The 19,722-nt window shown below is 55.3% G+C and overlaps 1 protein-coding gene across 4 annotated transcripts; it reads left to right on the top strand.

Annotated features, from left to right (window-relative positions):
- Window positions 1-4,045: 4,045 nt before the first annotated feature.
- LOC119103461 (intraflagellar transport protein 46 homolog) lies at window positions 4,046-15,075 on the top strand. 4 transcript variants are annotated; one of them, XM_037227021.1, is made up of 8 exons: window positions 4,046-4,151; window positions 5,844-5,892; window positions 6,888-7,070; window positions 9,641-9,726; window positions 12,141-12,343; window positions 13,068-13,281; window positions 14,144-14,271; window positions 14,909-15,075. In XM_037227021.1, exons 2-8 carry the CDS (start codon window positions 5,854-5,856, stop codon window positions 15,046-15,048), a joined length of 993 nt encoding a protein of 330 aa, XP_037082916.1. In that variant the 5' UTR covers window positions 4,046-4,151; window positions 5,844-5,853; the 3' UTR covers window positions 15,049-15,075. The 4 variants fall into 4 exon arrangements, with proteins under 4 accessions (XP_037082916.1, XP_037082932.1, XP_037082924.1 ...); XM_037227029.1 differs by having other exon boundaries at window positions 4,053-4,110; XM_037227037.1 differs by lacking the exon at window positions 5,844-5,892.
- The last annotated feature ends 4,647 nt before the right edge of the window (window positions 15,076-19,722 follow it).

Below are 19,722 nucleotides of genomic sequence, written 5' to 3'. Positions count from 1 at the left end.
TCTGCACACACCATGAACTGAGTACTTTCCTACCTAACGTTAGAAAAAATCATTGCACACCATTCGTCGTGTTCAAGGTGGCACATATCGTAAATCATCTCAAAACAGGTAGAATCATGCTCCTACCTTCGAATTTCAACAACTTCGATGGCGAGCTCCCGAGCGCCGCGCGCACCGCACCGCCCGGACTCCTCAGCGCCGTTTCTGCGTTGCCGTTGCGTAAATACAATATTTCTGCTTACCAAGAACTCTACAAAATGTACGGGACCAAGGTAAACCATTCGTCGTGTTTAAGGCGGAACATATCGTAAATAATTTCAAAACAGATAGAATTATGCTCTTACCCTCGAATTTTAATAAATACGATAGCGAGCTCCCGAGCGCCGCACGCCCCGCACCGCACTGCCTCGACTTCCAAGCGCCGTTTCTACGTTGTTGCGAAAGCACAATATTTCTGCTTATCAAGAACCATAAAACATGTACGGGACCAAGGTAACAATAATCAAGCAACCAAAATCGTTTCTTATCGAGTTTAGGTACATTTATGAAACACGCAGGCCAGAATAGTCCAGAATATATCCTAACCTAACCTAACCTAACCTAACCTAACCTAACCTAACCTAACCTAACCTAACCTAACCTAACCTAACCTAACCTAACCTAACCTAACCTAACCTAACCTAACCTAACCTAACCTAACTGAGAATAGACCAGAACCTAAGCTAAGCTAAGCTAAGCTAGCCTGACCTGACCTGACCACCCTATATCCCCTTCAACCCAGCATCTCATTGGCATCCATGCTCCATGCCATATATAGGTGCCATATAGTGAGCTTTTATTTAGCTGCCATGTTCTCATTTTGCTTTACATTCCCCACCCAATCCCCCTGCAACCCATGGTCCCGTTGGCGTCGAGGATCAAATTTCATGGATTCTTGCTACCTTGTCCCGGTACATTTTTATGGTTCGCGGTAAATGTGGTTTATAGTTATAGTATGGTTTATATAGTATAGTTTATAGTTATAGTTATGGTTTATAGTATGGTTCGCAGTTAATATGGTTTATATGGTAAATATGGTTATGGTAAATATGGTTTATGTTTAGTAAATATTTTTATGGTTCGCAGTTAGGTTATGGTTGTCCTGCCTTAAACATGACAAATGGTTTACTTTGGTCCCGTACATTTTGTACAGTTCTTGGTACGCAGAAATATTGTATTTACGCAACGGCAACGCGGAAACGGCGCTGGGGAGTCCAGGCGGTGCGGTGCGGTGCGCGCGGCGCTCGGGGGCCCGCCATCGAAGTTATTGAAATTCGAAGGTAGGAGCATGACTCTACCTGTTTTGAGATTATTTATGATATGTCATGCCTTAAACACGACGAATGGTGTACAATGATTTTTTCTAACGTTAGGTAGGAAAGTACACCCTGACCTATGAACTTGACGCTCCTCAAACCCAGGCTGGGCCAAATTATGCTAAATTCCCATTTCTCTCAAAAACATTGTCAGCTTGTTTCCCTTAGATACCGTTTCCAACGTCACAATTTCTTGAGACATCGGCTATTCATATGCTGAAACTGATGAAGACCTCACACCAAGCTCTGGGGCTCGGATACACGATGACACGAGTGTGCTGAAATCATTGACAGATTTCGCTGCTTCGCCGAAGATGCTTGGCGCAACGTGTATTTCCTTCATTCTGAATAACGTGCGCCTCATTGCCATCCGCTATTTGGGCTTCAAATCTCCTAAATTTAGGCCCATACCAACCCCGGTCTATATCACCTCCTCGGCCTGGGGGACCGAAGGTCTCCAACAATCTTTTTTTTTGCAACAGCCAAAGATTGTTTGTCTATTCTGCGTCAATTTGACTTCCGAGTCGCGGATGGTCGAATGTTCGACATTCTTTAAGTTGGTACCACATTCACATTCAGATATATTCGTCAAGTTGGTGCCACATTCACATTTAGATGCGTTCGTCAAGTTGGCACCACACTCACATTCAGATTCAGGTCCATGTTCGGGATGGAGCGGACTCCTCAGATTGGCCTGGAACTAAGGCGTACCGGTCCGGGATTTTGCGCTTGCTATCTTCAGAAGGTTGGCCTGCATCCGTATACAAAGTTTCAGGCCAGTCTGAGGAGTCAGCTGAATCTCGAATATCGACCTGAATCTGAATATGGATGATGTATCCACCTGACGAGCGTGGGCAGTAGCGCAGGCAGGGGCGACAGGGGGCACGCGCCCCCCCCCCCCTTGGTTCCGAGGGGTTTGGCCCCTCGGAACCTACTGTTAAGGGCCTGAAATGCCAGCCCTCATTAGGGGTCTCGACCCGCAGGGCCAGCTACTCCAATGCCAGCCAGAGGGCCCTGCGCACTGACCGGGGGTCCACCGAGTCGATAACGGCCTATATTTCGGTCAGACGCAGGCAGTAACGCACAGTCGGCTCCATGGTGGCATGGGACTAAGTGCCTATATCCAAAGTAGGGGTAAAGGCGGAGGCAGCGATTTACGTTGCTTGGGACTCCACAGCGCCTAACAGGGGCTTTGTGTTGTCAATGCGTCCCGAGTCGGCCAGAGGCAGTGTTCGAGGAGGTCCGAAGAGCCTAGAGGGCCCACCGGGTTCAACGATCAAGCGCTCGGTTGGAGGGTCTAAGGACGTAAAGGGCTGGTCTGGGTCTTATTCATGGGCCCCGACCTGCGAAGACGGGCACTCAAATAACGGTCAGAGGTCCTTTTAAGTCGATGGGGGACCCCCCCCCGCGTCGATATGGAGCTGTGTGCCCGTCAGGTACAACCGTACCACATAGTCAGCTCTGTGTCAACATAGGCTGGACACGATTCTCAATCAGCTATAAAGCCGGAACCAGTGATTTACACTGGTCTGGGGCCTTGTATCTGTCAGGGGTCCACGGCGCCTAACAGAGGGCTCTGTGTTCGCAAGGGCCCCGAGTTGACCAAGCGTCGATGAGGCTCAAAGAGAGTCCCGGTGGCCTACTGGAAACGACGATTAAAAGCCCGGCTTGAGGGCATAAAGGCCCGCAAGACTGGCTGTAGGTCACATAAAGAATCGCAGCTCGTAGGGTCGCGACTTGAAATATCAGTCAGAGGTCCCCTTGCACCGTTTGAGGAACCCCTGAGACAATGCGGGTGTCTAAATCGGTCGGAAAACACGAACACCGAACAGGCGACTCCACGTCCGTCTGAGCCCGTGAGACCCATTTCCCACGCAGAAACGACTGGAATGTTGTGCAATGATGAGAGCCGGTGATTTATTTCATGAAGTCATTTGACGCTTGCCTTTGTCAGCTATCACTATAAGCTTGCGGCAAATACATACATATATATATATATATATATATATATATATATATATATATATATATATATATATATATATATATATATATATATATATATATAAAAGAAAGACGGACCCTCAACCACAAATTGGCCACATCCGGCGATTTTTTGGGGGCCTTTCACTGTCAGGGGGCTCCTTGTCAATCCTGTGCTCCCCCTTGCCAAGCCTCTAGCTGAGCCTCTGAACATGGGTACTCGTAGAATTCTTTATGAAAAAGTCTTGGAAACAACTGTGCGTCATTGAGGCTTCTAAAACCAAGGCGACATTCGCTATCTGCAAATGACCGAATTTTGAACTGTTTGATTCGATCTAATTTCCCATTTATCAAGTTCGTTTCAAACAGTGGCTGCTGAGTAAATTTTGAGATCTGAGCGATATGTTTTTTAGATCTGAGCTACCTCCTTTTACACGCTGATTTTTTCTTTACCTTTTTAAGTTGCTTATTCCTCGTCTATGTCACCATAGCGCTTAATGAAGGCTTATTATAAACTGATAAATCCAGTCTTGAAGGTTCCAAATTGATTCAATAGCCACTTCTCGAACACAAGCGCACGCTGCTGTCTGTTTTTAGTTCCACTTATCACCTAACGGTCGTCGCATCAACTGCAGTTTCCAATATCTTTTCATAGGGGTTTGTTAGGGTAACGTCGGGGAAAGACGCTGCCCGGTAAGCGTAGGGGTTGAGGTCTGGGGGCCGTTTGGGTTCGGGAAGCGGGTGCTGGCAATCGGCGGTGCTCTTGCTCACAGTAAGACTAGTTGTGCTAATATATTCCAAGTTCAGTAGCAGGTTTGTAGATTCCGAGAATGCAGTAGCATATGTCGCGAGTGGTGCCATCAGATTTGAGTGGCGTGAAGATGTTCAAACTGATGCTGATTTACTGGCTAAGGCTGGCCGAGAAATGACCGATTTGGCTCAGACTCCAAAAACTGTCCGATTTGTAGACGCAGGCCCGTTTTAGGGTGTGTAGCCCCCAATATTGTCAGAGATGGTGGCCCCACATGATTTCTTCTGTGCTATAATTGTTGATGTGCACAGTTTGTGCATTGACATTCAGGCATTTGGTCTTGATGCTTCAATGGCATTCCAGTGCATATAAGTGCATTCAGGAATTGAATAGAAAGTCACATGGTTCCTGATCCGCCCTCTTCAATAGCTGACATTGTTTTCAAGCCACCAAGAGTTCTTTCAGTTCTTTTTGTTTCTAGTTGATGTGTGCTCAAAGAAATAGCTGCATGGCTATGAACCAATATCTTGTAAATCACCATCCTTCGAAGCATGTTTGATTGGTTCTGAATACTAAATCAAATATAGGTTACTAGAATGATACTTGTTGAAAGCCTTCCATAATAGTCCCAATGAATTCACCTGAATTGTTTATAGCAGATCAGTTATTTCATAAATGGCCCATGACCAATAGACCCATTGAAATCTCCAGGCTTCAGGTAGACTCAAATGGGCATATAACAGACATGTAGCCTGTAGGGATTCCATGTCGGGAGGCCGAGACCTTCCCCCTAGATTTGAAAATATCAATTTTGAGGTGTGCCAGATATGTGGGGTCTGAAAAACTGTTAAACCTCCTTTATTTAGATCATAGAAGATATTAAGCAATGAAGCCTGTTCACACAATGGATCTCACCATTCTTGTAGGGCTTATGATTGTCTCAGCCACTGTAGTGTCCCCCAACAACCTCTGTGTGGTCCTGATTGGGCCAACATGTGAACATCCTTTGCATCCTATAGGTGAACTCCCTATGTAAGCTCTCGTCATGTCCTATGGATAAACTCCCTTTGTATCCTGGTGGTGAAATCCCAGTTTTTTATGAGTTTGACCCAAACCCTTTGAATGGATGGATTTCTGGGATCAGCACTGGCAATTCCAGGCCAGGCAACAGCGGAACTTAGTGGCAAAAGCTTTACATGCCGCAATGCTGGGCATGGTCCATCTTGCCCTCTGACATCAACTGACCTTTAGCGCGACCCTAAAGTGACTTGAACCGATCCCGCCAGCGGTGGGTGGATCCCTCCCGCCAGGGGTAGGTGGATCAGAATGCAGGCGCTCTAATCAACGGAGCCACGGGGATGACAGACAAATTTCATGAGGTGGATTGAGGAGGAGGTAGACGCAACTGGATTTCATGAGGTGTCCCATGGTCCAAGTGTCATTTTGATGGAATCTACTGATGGCTCATCATTTGTTCAGTTTGTTGTGACTTTTGTGATTACTGTGCTGATTGGTACCATCTACTGCAATATGTATGTTAGTAGGAATCTGTCTGTAAATGTCACTTCCTCAATAATGAATAAGGCACACTACTCATTGGCCCAGGTTGTTGTGTGTGCTTTTGATGGTACATGCTACATGTATGGGAACATGCTACCCCTAAGCAATATGCATGCAGTGTTGTAAAATACCTCATATCAGGTACTTGTAGCAGTCTCGAATTTCAGAAGTCTGATCTTGTGTTTTCCATGCAGGCCTGTAAAGATGTTTGCTGCAAAGCTGTTTAAGCGTGGTTCTAAAAAGGTTTAGTATTATGCATCTGGATCTCTTGTTTTGTATTGGTGCACAGTCATATCTACATTTGAAATAAGTCACCATGGATGTTGTTATGTTGTATTGATGAGGCAGTAATGCCTGTATTTTGTCTTTTATTTTGGGATAATTCAATCCAGCATGAGTAAATAATGAAAAATTGTTAATAGTGTGGTGCACTATAGACCTGAATGGCTATAATGTGTAAATGATTTATTTGGCTGCTCCTTGTCACCTTCTTTGCTCTTTTTTATGGCCAAAGCAACTGGTTTCTGGTTGATGTCCAATAGTAATACCAGTACAAATGGAGGTGGCACTCTTCTATATGGTCTTTGTGATAGCTGTTTTGTAGTCACCAGCAAGGCTTTACCACCAGGGAAGCAAACTACAGTCTTGTCCTGAATCTGCTCTTCATACCAGTGTTTGATGCAAAATGTAAGGCTACCTGTGAAGCATTGTCATTCATGCAGGATGCTATGTTTTACAACATGACATAAGACAGCATACTACAGATTGGCCAAGCCACTTTTTTACCCTTGTTCCCTGCTTCCATTTCGCTTAATGTCGCCATTGTCCGCTGTCCACGAGCATTGCACCATAGCGCACAAGCAAAGAAAACGCACTACGCCACCCGGCACGCTTTCGTACGTCCTTGGCGCTCGCTTGGTACCGTTGCGACCGCGACTTCCCGAACAGCCCGTCGGCTCATGTCTTCTCACACACGGCATCCACTGGGAACGCCGGCAAACTGTTCAGCCGCCATCTGTCGGTGTTGGCTGCACGCCGACCGCCACCCGGCCTCGTGGTCAGCTCGGAGCCGGGCTCCGCGGCGCCCGGCCGGGCGCTGCTGCGCGTCTCAGTCGGTCCCCGCCGCCTCAGTCGGTCCTCCACGCCGCCGCCGCCGCCGCCGTCGCCATCGCCGCCATCGCCGCCGCCATCGCCGCCGCTGCCGCTTCAGCTGCCCTGATGCCACCCACGTCGCACAGGCGGAGGAGAAGCCAGCCGGCGGCGCCGACGAGGAGGCCCCGGAAGAGCCAGCAGACGAGCCAGCGGACGAGCCAGCGGACGAGCCAGCGGACGAGCCCGCGGACGAGCCAGCGGACGAGCCCGGCGTGCAGGACGAGCCGGAGACGACCATGTCTGACGAAGAGCCCACCATGGAGCAGAAGGTAACGGCACGCCCCACGGCCGCCCCGGCCTCCTGGGCCGCAGGCGGCGCTCGCCGGGCCGCCCGGGGCCAGATGGCTTCTGGTGCGGGACATGGCGATTGACGTATGCTGGCGCGGCGGCGGCTGAAGCCCTGGTTGGTGTTGATGTGTTTTACTGCGTAAACGCAGCTGTGTGCTGATTGGTGAGGTCTGGGCCGGGTGCAGCGTCGGAGTCTCCCACCGTCCTATGTTTGGTGTTGTGTGCTGGATTAAGAAGCCTGTGCGGTGGTAACCAGCGCGGACCCGGCTTCGCCTTCACCACGGCCGTTTTGGAAGTGCGTTATGGTTCAGTGAGAGGACGCGCGGTTATCCTCCAGCTGGATGGGGCCGGAATCTGGCGAGCTGCTGGCACTGGCCCGCGTCGGATGCGGCGGTCCGCTTTCTTAGCTCAGGGTTGCCGGACCACTGGCAGAGCACAACGGATGGGGCGCCCGTGTGCACATTAGAGCCCGCTCAGCGGGCGTGGTGGCTCAGCCCTGAGCAGCCGATACGGATAGCGGCTGCACTGACAGGACTGGCCGAAGTAACTGACCACCCCATGCCAGTGTTGCCGTCCGGGACTGCCGGACTGGTCGCTGCAAATCGGCGCTGCCTGATGCGCCATGGTCGATAGCCCCTCCTATCTAGACTATGTTTGCCTTGGTCAAGTTAAAGGTCACCGAGGCACCCCAGTGCGTCACTAATCGTGCATGTACGCGCGCCGCAAATGCGTGCGCGCCGGCCCGACTCGGCGCCGTCCCCGCCCACACCGTGCGTTGTGGCGGACAGCCGCTGGCGGGCTCGCCGACGGACGGCCGGCTGTCGGCGGCCGAGCCGGCCCCGCTCGACGGGCCGCCGTCGTTCACGGGCAGCCAGGAGGAGCGGCTCAGCAGCCGCGGCGATGACACGGAGGAGGCCGCTGGCGCGCCGCTCGACCCACCCAGCGACGCGGAGGCTGAGGTGCCGCCCCAACAGGCAGCGGTCATGGCCACTGCCTGGCTGGGGGCCGATCGCAGGAGCCTTTGCCGTGCTGTGTGCTGCTCACATGGCCTGTTGCTGCGCTGCGGGCTGCTCACATGGCCCGTTGCCATACTATGGGCTGCTCACATGGCTCGTTGCCGTGCTGTGGGCTGCTCACATTTCCCGTTGCCATACTGTGGGCTGCTCACATGGCACGTGTCATGTTATGGGCTGCTCACATGGAATGTGCCATGTTATGGGCTGCTCACATGGCACGTGCCATGTTTTGGGCTGCTCACATGGCACGTGCCATGTTATGGGCTGCTCACATGGCACGTGCCATGTTATGGGCTGCTCACATGGCACGTGCCATGTTATGGGCTGCTCACATGGCACGTGCCATGTTATGGGCTGCTCACATGACATGTGCCGTGCTGTGGGCTGCTCACATGGCCGTTGCCGTGCTGTGGGCTGCTCACGTGGCCCGTTGCCGTGCTGTGGGCTGCTCACATGGCCGTTGCCGTGCTGTGGGCTGCTCACGTGGCCGTTGCCGTTCTGTGGGGTGATCACATGATCCGTTGCCATGCTGTGGACTGCCCACATGGCCGTTGACGTGGGCTGTGTGTTGTCCGGTCGCGTTGCGTGCAGACTTGGGGTGCTCCCATTACGTTTGCGTTGCCTGCGCGTGATCGCATGGCCGGCCGTTGTGGTCATCCGGAAAGCTGAGGAAAGGCCGCGCAGGTATGTGGACAGAGCACCGGCGTGTGCCGCTTTCCGCACCGTGCTGCCGCCTGGTTCGCACGCGTTCCCAGCGGTCCGCGCGCGGCCGCGGAGCTGGCGGTCGGTGGCGGCGGACGGGGCCTCGGACCGCTTGGACGGCTGTTGCCTGGCCGGCGTGGCGGGCCCCTTCTCCCGCTGCGTCTGCGTTGTGTCCTTGGCAGCCGGACGGCGCGTCCACCGGCGCGGGATCATCTGTTAATCTTGAGCAGGGAATGCTCTGATGACATTGGCTGAAAGGCCACCATTAATGCACTGAGCGGCCTGAAACGGGCCGACCGTGGGCAGCCGAACAGGGCCAGCGTAGTGATGTGGCGTGGTGTGACCCCGGTTGGCCGACACCGCCCCTCATCAGCATGAAGCAGTAGATTTTGTGTGGCTGACCCGAGTGTTGTGTGCTCGCATGATATTGCGCTTGTTTCATGCTGGGGGAGTCGTGCTCGATTGCAGGTGCGGAAGATCGGCAGCCAGCAGTTACTTCCCGCTCTGAACGTTGAAGAGCAGCAGTAGCATTGAATCGAGAGATAAAAGCTTAACAGGATATGTCGGAACTCCTGTATTGATTTCTCTTCATCATTGGCGATTTTGTCTAGTCGTGCAGCATCAGTGTGCCATATGCGGTGGATTGTGTTTCATCTGGTAGGTAGGGCCGTGATATCTGCAATTGACTGCTCCAACCTTGACATTTTGCCTCTCAACGGACGTGCCACCGTGTCTGTCGATGACCGCACCTACTGCGGGTGTGTTCCCCTTCGGAGGTGGCGCAGCGCCGCGTCCCACAAGCGCGTGTGCTCACGCCCGCGCTCCCGCCCCAGGACATGCCGCCCGACGACCCCCCTCCGGGCGACGGCGACGAGGAAGAAGAGGACGACGATGACGTACAGAGCGCTCGCATCGAGGGGTGAGCACGCCCAGGCCCGCCGGGCGAGCGGGGTCAGAGACCTGGGCTGGGCCCGGCAGCCGCACCAGGACGGGAAGCTATATGGTGGCTGCTGGGGCGCCGGCCCGTCACGTCCAACGGAAACGCGACGTTCAGTTAGTTTCGGGCGCAGTGCGCTGTTGGCTGGCCATCCAGCGTGGCTAGTTTCCTTGTTGATGAAAGACGAGCATGTGTGTGCATGCAGTCGCCTTCAGGGATATCCTGTGTGTGACCACATCCTGTCCTTCGCTGTTCCGCCCATCCTGGCGCCTCCGAGTTAGGTCACGAAGTTCGACGTACGCGCACGTCTCTGTACATAACCGGTCATGGGGCGCCTACCTGGCGCCGCACCCGGCTGCAGACCCCCAGAGCTGATCCCGTCTGCCTCTCTACTCCCTCCCGTCCCGCTTCCGTCCGTCAAGCTCCCTGGACTGAGCTGGCTCCCGTCCGCCAGCGCTAGCACGCCAGGCGAGGAGGTGGACACGGTGACGCTGGAGGGCGAGGCGGAGGTGCGTGTGGCGCCGGCCGCCGCGGCGGCGGCGCAGGAGCCGTTCAGCGCCCAGCCCACGCGCGGCGCGCGCAGCATGACCCTGACGCGCGAGGGTTCCGGCGAGACGGTGGACGAGAACGGCGTGGCCGAGCCGGAGGCGGTGCCCGAGCAGCTGAAAGATAACGTGTATGGCACGCTGAAGATCGCCGACGACGGCAACATGACCCTGGAGGCGTACGACCGGCCGGCCACCGAGGCCGAGACGGGCGCGGCGACGCCCGGCCAGCAGCAGGCGCAGGGCACGCTGCAGCCGGGCTCGTCGCCCTCGCAGCAGGCGGCGCCGCCGCCGCAGAGCACGCCGTCGCAGCAGGTGCAGGCCATGCTGCAGGCGGAGGCGTCGCCCGCGCAGAAGGGGCCGCCTCAGGCCACGCCGTCCGGGGGGATGCAGCCGGAGGCCTCGCCGTCAGGACTGCAGCGGCCGCGAGGGATGTCCATCGAGAGGTGATCCTGGCTCCCGGCTGTTCTGGTGTGTCCCGAGGATCCCGTGACCGGTCCGTTCTCTTGACGCTGGTCGTCGGCCTAGCCCGGTCATCAGTCCTACGCGCGCTTTGGTGTTATTCACATGTCTCCAGCTTTTAGTATTTCTGTTGCTTTGTTTTCGGCCTTCGAAGTTACGGGCGAGCATTTCGCGCTGTTTTTAGGACGGCCAGGTAAATGTTGCCTTTCAGAAAGCACTCTTGCCCTTGGCCTGCTTTCTTCTTTTGTAATGTCAAATACCGCATCCTGACCCCCTGTCCGTCACCGCCCTCCTTGCCTGCCGCCCGTGGCGCCCCAGGTCACCTGAAATGGAGGTCAACATGCGCCAGCACCTTGCGCCTGGGCCGACCATCTCACCCGACCAGCAGAAGATGCTGGACGAGCTGGGCGTGGGCGCCGGCCCCACCGGCTTCAGCAAGACCAAGGAGGTCCGCATGCTCGCCTCCGACGTCATGATGGAGACCATGGAGGCCAAGCTGGTATGTCGTGGGGGAGAGTGTGGCGGACGGGCCGGTCCGGAGGAGGACGCTGCAGCACGTATGGAGGGGCCGCTGGGCGAGTGGCGTCTGGAAACGACAGCAGTTTGGTGGCACTCTGCGCGAAGTGTTGTGGACGCGGTCAATCCCCAGTACTGGATCCGCCCAGACCCAACCAGAACTGTCGCTGGCCTTTGCCTGTCCTGAATCTGTGTGACCTGACCTGACCTGGCCGCCGACCTTTCGATCTCGCCTCGAATCTCCACCTGGCCGCCGACCCAGCTGTGACCTGTTCCGTCCCGGTCGTCCTGACCTGTCCTGCCGTCACCCGTCCGACTCTCCAGGGCATCTCGTGGCGGCGCGACATGGACCGCGAGGAGGCGATTGACGCGGCGCGTGCCGAGTTCTACCAGCACTTCGCCGGCCAGGGCATCTTCAAGGAGACCGAGATCGGAGAACCGTAACTATCCTGCTGTCCTGCCCGTCACGGCGACCGGCGGAGGTCCTCCCAGTACCGACCTCCTTGGTTCGTTGCCGGCAGTGCGCCCCGGATAGCCAGTGATCCGGGCTGCGTGGGGTCCGTCCTTTTCCCGCGCCGAATGCCTGTGTTGGGCTATGCGTCGAACCGGCAGCACGCGACCCACCACGTGCCAACGTGCTCGTCTGAGCCCGCCTGCACCTTACCTGTGGCATTCGGCCAGCGTCGCCGGCTGTGGTCAGCCGCATTTGGAGCCCATGTACACCCCACGCAGACTCCTTGTAGTCGCTGGGCCAGCCCACGGGGTGACGCGGACACGGTCCCCTGTAGACTCCCCGTGTCTGCCGCGATGACGTGTGACCAGACCCGTGACCGCTGACCTCGCCTCTGACCGGCCGTCGCCGCCCGTCCCCAGGGCGTACGACCCGAGCGACTACGAGCACCTGACGGTGACGCCCGAGATCGCCCAGATGTTCCAGTTCATCACCAGCTACACGCCGCAGACCGTCGACCTGGAGAACCGCCTGCGGCCCTTCATCCCCGACTTCATCCCGGCCATCGGCGATATCGACGCCTTCATCAAGGTCGAGCGGCCAGACGGCAAGGCCGACTCCATCGGTCAGTGACGGCAGCTGCTGCGAAGCGTTGGGTGGGACGTCAGCTGTCTGTGTGGTAGGTGTGATGTGAACGGACGTTGGGTGTGACGTCAACTGTCTGACAGGTGTGATGTGACCGGAAGTTGGGTGCGACATAAGTTAGCTGTGTGGCAGGTGTGATATGAACGGACGGTGTGCATGTGACGTCAGTTGTCTGTGTGACAGGTGTGATAGGCTGTCTGTGTGACCGGTGTGATGTGAACGGACGCGGTGTCAGCATCCGTCATACTGCCGGGTGTGGTACCCGCAGGTGTAGGACGGCGAATCCCGCGGTCTGTGGGATGGCCGTTTTTGTCCCGCCGTGGTATCCAGTACGTGGTCGTACGGCGGTGATAGCACGGACAGCGCATGCATATATATATATATATATATATATATATATATATATATATATATATATATATATATATATATATATATATAAGAATGAGATTATATCACGCCCCTGCACCACCTGGACCTGTTGCACGCCCCTGCGCCACCTGGATCGCCTTCGGCAGGCTGTCCCGGCGGCTCTTGCACGCAGTAGACGTGTCCTGCTTCGCCGCCGCCACGCCAGGCCCGGTGTGTGACCCCGCCCGCCAGGCCTGTCGGTGCTGGACGAGCCGCGCGCCCAGCAGAACTGTCCCATGGCCCTTCTGCCACGCCAGAGCCCGTGTGTAACCTGAGCTGACTCCGACCGCCAGGCCTGTCGGTGCTGGACGAGCCGCGCGCGCAGCAGAGCGACAAGAACGTGCTGGACCTGCAGCTGCGCGCCGTCGCCAAGACGACCACACAGAAGCAGACGACGGTGGCGAGCGTGGCCAACGCCGACCGCAACCCCAAGGCTGTGGAGAAGTGGATCAAGGACATCGGGGACCTGCACCGCTCCAAGCCGGCACCCTCCGTACACTACAACAAGTGAGTCGGTCATGGGATGGGGGCGAGGGCGCGGAGACTTAAGCTCAGGTGGCACAGGAGAAACAGTCGTTCTTCGTAGTGCTCTTACCTATATGTGGACCCAAGCACTTAGTATTTGTGCTTGTATGGCCGTGGTTCACCTGCGACCCTGGGTGGAGTCTGCTTTTCTGAAGAAGGGATCTATTCCATGCATATCTTCCGTGGGCCGGTTGATGTTTACAGAAAATCACTAGGCATTTGGAAACGTAAAAACTCGATGGTTTCCTGTTGGGGGGAATTTCTCTGGTCCTCAACGGTCTGACCAGGCTCTGCCCACGCCTGCGGCGTATGTTTCGCGTAGCAGTTGCCTGCACCGTCGTAACGTGTTGTCCTCCATTCATATCTACTTGTTCTAGCGGTTACAATGGATGTATTCGAACGTTTATGTCGTGCTCAAGTTCATGCTCCATGTGAATCATTGTCTTGTGGTAAGCCCCTGCACTCTGTCTGGCATGGACGGGCCAGAGCTGACTGCGACGGAATGACTCGTCCCCTCGGCTGTCGTTTGCCGTATCCGGCGGTTGCCGTTTTTGATCCCCACGTCTGCTGTGTCTGATCCCCATGTCTGCCATGTCCGATTCCCACGTCTGCCATGCCCGATCCCACGTCTGCCGTGTCTGATCCCTACGTCTGCCATGTCCGATCCCCATGTCTGTTGTGTCTGGTCGCCATGTCTGCTGTGTCCGATCCCTACGTCTGCCGTGTCCGATCCCCACGTCTGCCGTGTCGATCCCTACGTCCGCCATGTCGATCACCACGTCTGTTGTGTCCGATCACTGTCCGCTGTGTTCGATCACCACGTCTGCCCTGCGGCCGTCGACAGGCCGATGCCGGACATCGACTTCCTGATGCAGGAGTGGCCGGCCGAGTTTGAGGAGGTGCTCTCCAGCACCCACCTGCCGACGGCCGACCTGGACTGCGACCTAGCCACCTACGTCGAGATCATCTGCAGTGAGTGTGCTCCGCCCGGCCCGGCTCGGCGCGCGCCGGCGGAGCGCGCTATGTCGGCTACTGCGCCAGAAAGACGCGAGTGAACTGGCTGTACTGAGAATGGCATTTGTCCTCCCAAAAAGTGGCTGTTATTTTAAATTGGGGGTAGTCGCGACATGTTTTCTTGACGTATTTGGTTTATTTTTCGTTTGTTTCTTTTTGGCTATTTTTGTCCGAGAAGTTTGGACTGACACTGCAAAGTACCGTTGACTCGAACGCAGCGGGGAACGCTGATATTAGATTGCCACCGCCGGCTGGTCATGTCATCCATTATGGTAGCGGTTGAGCTCAAAGTAGTACTGCCGAATAGCAACGGTAAAAGTGACTACATTGCTTTGTTCGTGGTTTGGTTGTCTCGAAATATTTGGTTGTCTCGAAGATGAAATCGTTTTGAAGCTCGAAGCCGTGTGAAGAGTATTGGTGACAGCCGACGCCGTGGTGGAGTTGGTCGATAATGCGCACGTGATTGTGTTCGAGCGGATTGGACTGACTCTGCGTTCCTGTGAAAAAGAGAGACGCTTGATATTTCTAATCGCTATTCTGTTGCCTGTTCTGCAATCTTCCGCCGAGTCCTGACCGTCCTGTCGGTGGTCCGCAGGCATCATGGACATCCCGGTGTACAAGTCCAAGATTCAGTCTCTGCACGTGCTCTTCACGCTGTACAGCGCCTTCAAGCAGTCCGGTCACTTCGGGCAGCAGCCCGAGACCAACCCTAACTACCAGCCGGGCGCGCCGTGATCGCCTCGGAGGGCCTCCGGCCGGCGCTGTGCCGCCGCGGCCGCCGCCCGCCGCCGGTGCTGCGGACGTGCCCGGGGCCGCGGGGCTCGGCGCGGCGGCCCGTGTGTCGGCGCTGCTCCGGGCAGCCGCTGTGGGGGCGTGCTATGCTGGGGTGGGCGGATGATGTCTGCGGACCGGCTGAGGGGCTCATGTTTCACATGTGCATGTGTCGTGGGCTACGGCGCATGCCCCCCCCCCCCCCCCGTCTGGTCAGGATTCACGGTCCAGTTATTACAATACTGCTGTCGCGGCCAGGCTGCGCCGATCAGCCGTCGATGTGCGGCCGCTGGTTCGATATGGACGGCCGCGCTGCCGGTCTGTTTCAATGTGCCCGCTGTTTGCTGTGTCGAGATTACCCTCAGAAAAGACGCTTTCTGCCAGCAGGACTGGCCGCGGCAGGATATCGGCGGAAAGCGCAGGCTTTCCCCACGTTGATCTCATTTCTCGTTGTTCTAGTCTCGCATATCGCCTAGTCAGCGCGGTGTGTCACGTTATTGTACGTTAAGCACAAGCATGTGACGACGCTGATTTACGAGCGGTTCGTCTCCAGCAACGGCTCCGTCCATTGACTGCCTCGGTTGCGGTGTGTTTGTGATGTGCACTTGTCAGCCAATCCGGCAAACTCGGCCGCGGAAAATACAGCCTATTCTCGCATGTTTTTTTCGGCTGAATTGGGAGATGAGCTGTCCACACAGCAGCTGTCCTGGAAGATTGCGCCTCACTTTCCGACTGACACGGCGGCGGCGTGATCACTGATCACTGATCACACACTGATCCGACACCCGGCGGCGCAGGAATGGCGATGCATGGCAGGTCATGGTGACAATTCCTATGCGCTATCACGCCCCTAACGGCAGGCGTGTCTGAGAGACGAAGTGACCGCCACGCAACACTTACGGTAGGTAAACGGACAGCCTCGTGCCCTGAGGCGAACCAAATAGGTGTTTGTGCTTGGAAGCGCGTACAGGTTACGGAGATATCCTTTAGGTGCAGCGTCGCCTTGTGTTACATCTGGGCAACATGTCGCATAAAGCTAGCTGCATTTGTTAACTGTTCCACGTGTACATAAATCATGCGCACTTAGCGGCGCACAGCTGCAGTCCATCTGCTCGATGTGGGACTTTTGCCGGCCAACACCTGCCGTTTGACGCACCCGACCGTCGAGTGGCATTTTGCGGCTGCTGGTGTCTACAATGGCTGGCTGACACCAAGCTCTCCTGACGTCAGCACCAGCTCGGCTGAGGGAGTCTGCGAGAGGCCCTGCGACCAGCGCAGACTGTCACAGACTCCGTGGGACAGAAAAGTGGCGTCGAGATTAAACTGCACCTGAAGAGTGGTGTTCTTAAGCTCAGATCACTTGTCTGAATGCATCAATAATATGGCGTGGCGGACCTCGCGCTGCAGATGGCCTCACTGGCCACGTGCGAATCGTCCTTGGGCACGCAAGCCCAGCAGACCATCGCCGCACTGTCGGTGTCCCCGGACAACGGACCCGTATCAGCCATGGTGGCTTCGGTTGTCGGCTTCTGTCGCTCGAGGGCAGCTTCAGCGGAATCCCGCGATGCAGATGGCGCTAGTGGTGGCTCACGCAGCCGTCGGCCGCCCTGGTGACATCCGCGGAAGGAGCTCAGGTAAAAATATCGCCGATTGTAATATGATGTGGATCACAAAACACCATTATGCCCCAGACGTATGGAAATACCAGTTTTTACATCTTGATTGGTTCGCAAACCGAAATATACAGTCCCGGCTGTCCAGAAATATCTTAAATTTCTATCCGAATGGGGTAGAAGTTATAAGAGCAATCAGTAAAAATAAACATACATAAGAATAGTAGGCATGTCGAAACAACTTTTAACGAGTTAAATGCGTATAAACTTATAACATAGTCTCGTGGTTGGTTTGGTATATCTCTCTTCGACAGCCTTCATTTAATCTGCAATAACTCTCTGCGACGCGTTGGTTTCATCATGGGATCGCGGGAGGCTGTTACGCGGTAATTCCGTGGCATGATGGGCTTAGCATAGCTTTACAGGACGCTAGTACGTGGTAATTCCGCGTCATGCTAGTCCTAGGATGGAATCACGGGAGGCCACTACGCGGCAATTTTTCCTCATCGGATGTCTCAGTGGCGCTTCACAATGCGGTGCATGATTTCGGAGCATCATGGTTGAATGCAATGTGCCAAAGTGCCAGTAAATTTGTTACTCGAGTTGCTGGGATTTACATGCGTTTCTATAGTTCGAATGTCGTGCTCATGTAAGCAAGCTAGAATTGTATTAACTTTTGGTTACGCATATCACCTTGAATTTCTCTCATGAAATGCATCGTGAAAATATTTTATGTCAATTAGGTGACAATATAAGGCCAAATTATCGTGATTCGTGAAAATTTGGATGTTTGCTTTTCATCGAAGCGAAGCACCCACCAAACGACGTGTGGAAAAAATGACTGCGCCTACGATGTCACACAAAATCATGATACAGGTCTGGTGAACATTTTGGCGTCTTAGCGCTGCAGCGCTTTTTATCAACAGCGCGTGACGCAGCCCGCCCAAGTTAAGTGGTTTACCGCTGCCGCTGCGCCATTTCGTGCGCACACGCAAAACATGTCACCGTTGAAACGTAGCCACACGGAACCTAGTTAGCTAAAGCCGCTAGCCCGTGAAGGAACGGGGACATTTTTGCCCGAAGGTTGTTCTTCTTGCGGTTCCTTTGATTAAAAACGTGACAGGCGGTTAGCCATGAAGTCGGCTCCTTACATTGACACAAGTGGCTGCCTTCCTCGACGGAACAAGCTGTCGAATATCGTATAGCTGAACCTGTCGGTTGTTGCGGAGGTAGGGCTGTATTTGTAGAGGCAACTGTTGCTGACAGTTGTAATAGGCTGCATGCTCTGAAATGCCTTCGTAAGAAGCAGGGTGTAGTTCCCTATTCAGTTGACGGGTTTATGCCCCAAAACCTGGGCTCCAGCACCTCCTCCAGCTTTGTTGGGGATGGAAGAAACTGGGCCAAATCCAGGATAAGCAAGCTTTTGACGCGTCTTGAAATCGATTTTGCTATTTTTCACTGTTCAGCCCGCCACCCCTCATCGCCAACTCAGTTCCGAAGCTACGCCCGCTCTGAGGAGCTAAGTAGGCACAGCTCGATTTGTGTAGTTTTCTGGAGAACTTTCAGAAGCGCCAGACGTGGTCTTTACAAAATGTGAATCGCGCGATCGAACGCCACACGCTTACAGGAAGGCTTGCCCTCGACCTGCTGCATGTGCTTGCTGCTTTGTCCTGCTAGACGGTCATGCGGCCAACATAGTTCTTCCTCTGTTCAGACTGTTAACCATTCATTATGAGCTCAGCCTTCTATTATGCTGACACCTATCGATCTAAAATATGTCAGATGGTACTGGTTAAACGGCATGTCAAGCCAACATTGGCTATCTTGTCAATAACCTTAGGCGTTGCAACCAGTGGGTGTTAACCATATAACCAGCATTTGCTTCACAATGTCTTCTACCTAGCACCCTTGGTATCGTAAAAGGTCGACTCGTTAGCTATCAGCATGATGTCTCTGAACCCATGATGCCGAAAGACCAGGAGCTAAATGCCTTTCTTGTTTGTATCATGTCACCTAGCCCATGCTACAACACTTATCAGTCCATCCAGTGCAAGGCGAGTCAGAACAGGTTAACAAACCCTTCGCTCTGGAGTGGCGGCCGGCCTGCGCGAGGCTGCGGCCCTGTCCCCGTCCTGGCGCGCGCGTGACGTGGCCTGCCGATAACGACGCCGCTCGTTGTGCGTCGTCACCGCCCGACAGACGGGCCCGGGCTGCCTGACGCGCGAGGCGGCGCCGGCGCCGACAGACGGGCCCGGCCTGACGGCCAAACGGCGGCCACTCGGGTGACCCGTGATCTGGGCGAACGCGGGGATGACGCGCTGGGCGCCGTCGACAGGCGGCACGCTCAGATGCTGCGCCTCTCCGTGGGACCGCTGCGACCCGCGGTGCGGAGGCGGCTGAGCACTGGCGGCTTCAGAACAGGAAGACTCGCACTTCGTAATCGTGTCGCAGGTGGACAATCGCAAGTCATGATCTGCAAAATTCAGTCAATTGACCATTCACTCTCCAACGCATCCGCATTGGTGTGTGGAGTATCCACATAGAGACATCCATGCTGGATGCACTGACAGCCATGGGGCTGAGGTCCGGGTCACCTTCGAAGTAATTGGTGCTTAGCAGACATTCCAGCAACCGTCATGGCCGTCACCACTCATCTCCGCTGCGTAACGGCTGAGGCTCAACAGCGACGCCTCCCGTCATCTCGCATGTCAACAGTCGCCGTACAGGCAGTGGTCGCTGTCGGCGGGCTGCCGGTCGGGCTGTCGGTCGGGCTGTCGACCAGGCTGTCGGTCGGGCGGTCGGTCGGGCTGCCGGTCGAGCTGTCGGTCGACCTGTCGGTCGGGCTGTCGGTCGGGCCGCCGGTCGGGCTGTCGGTCGGGCTGTCGGTCGGGTTGTAGGTCGGGCTGCCGGTCTGGCTGTCGGTCGGGCTGTCGGTCGGGCTGCCGGTCGTGCTGTCGGTCGTGCTGTCGGTCGGGCTGTCGGTCGGGCTGTCGGTCGGGCTGTCGGTCGGGCCGCCGGCTAGAGT

This window comes from Pollicipes pollicipes, unplaced genomic scaffold (genome assembly GCF_011947565.3).
Source record: "Pollicipes pollicipes isolate AB1234 unplaced genomic scaffold, Ppol_2.1 Scaffold_2555;HRSCAF=2994_pilon_pilon_pilon, whole genome shotgun sequence".
Lineage (NCBI taxonomy): Eukaryota > Metazoa > Arthropoda > Thecostraca > Pollicipedomorpha > Pollicipedidae > Pollicipes > Pollicipes pollicipes.
This window is presented reverse-complemented; position numbering and strand designations above follow the sequence as displayed.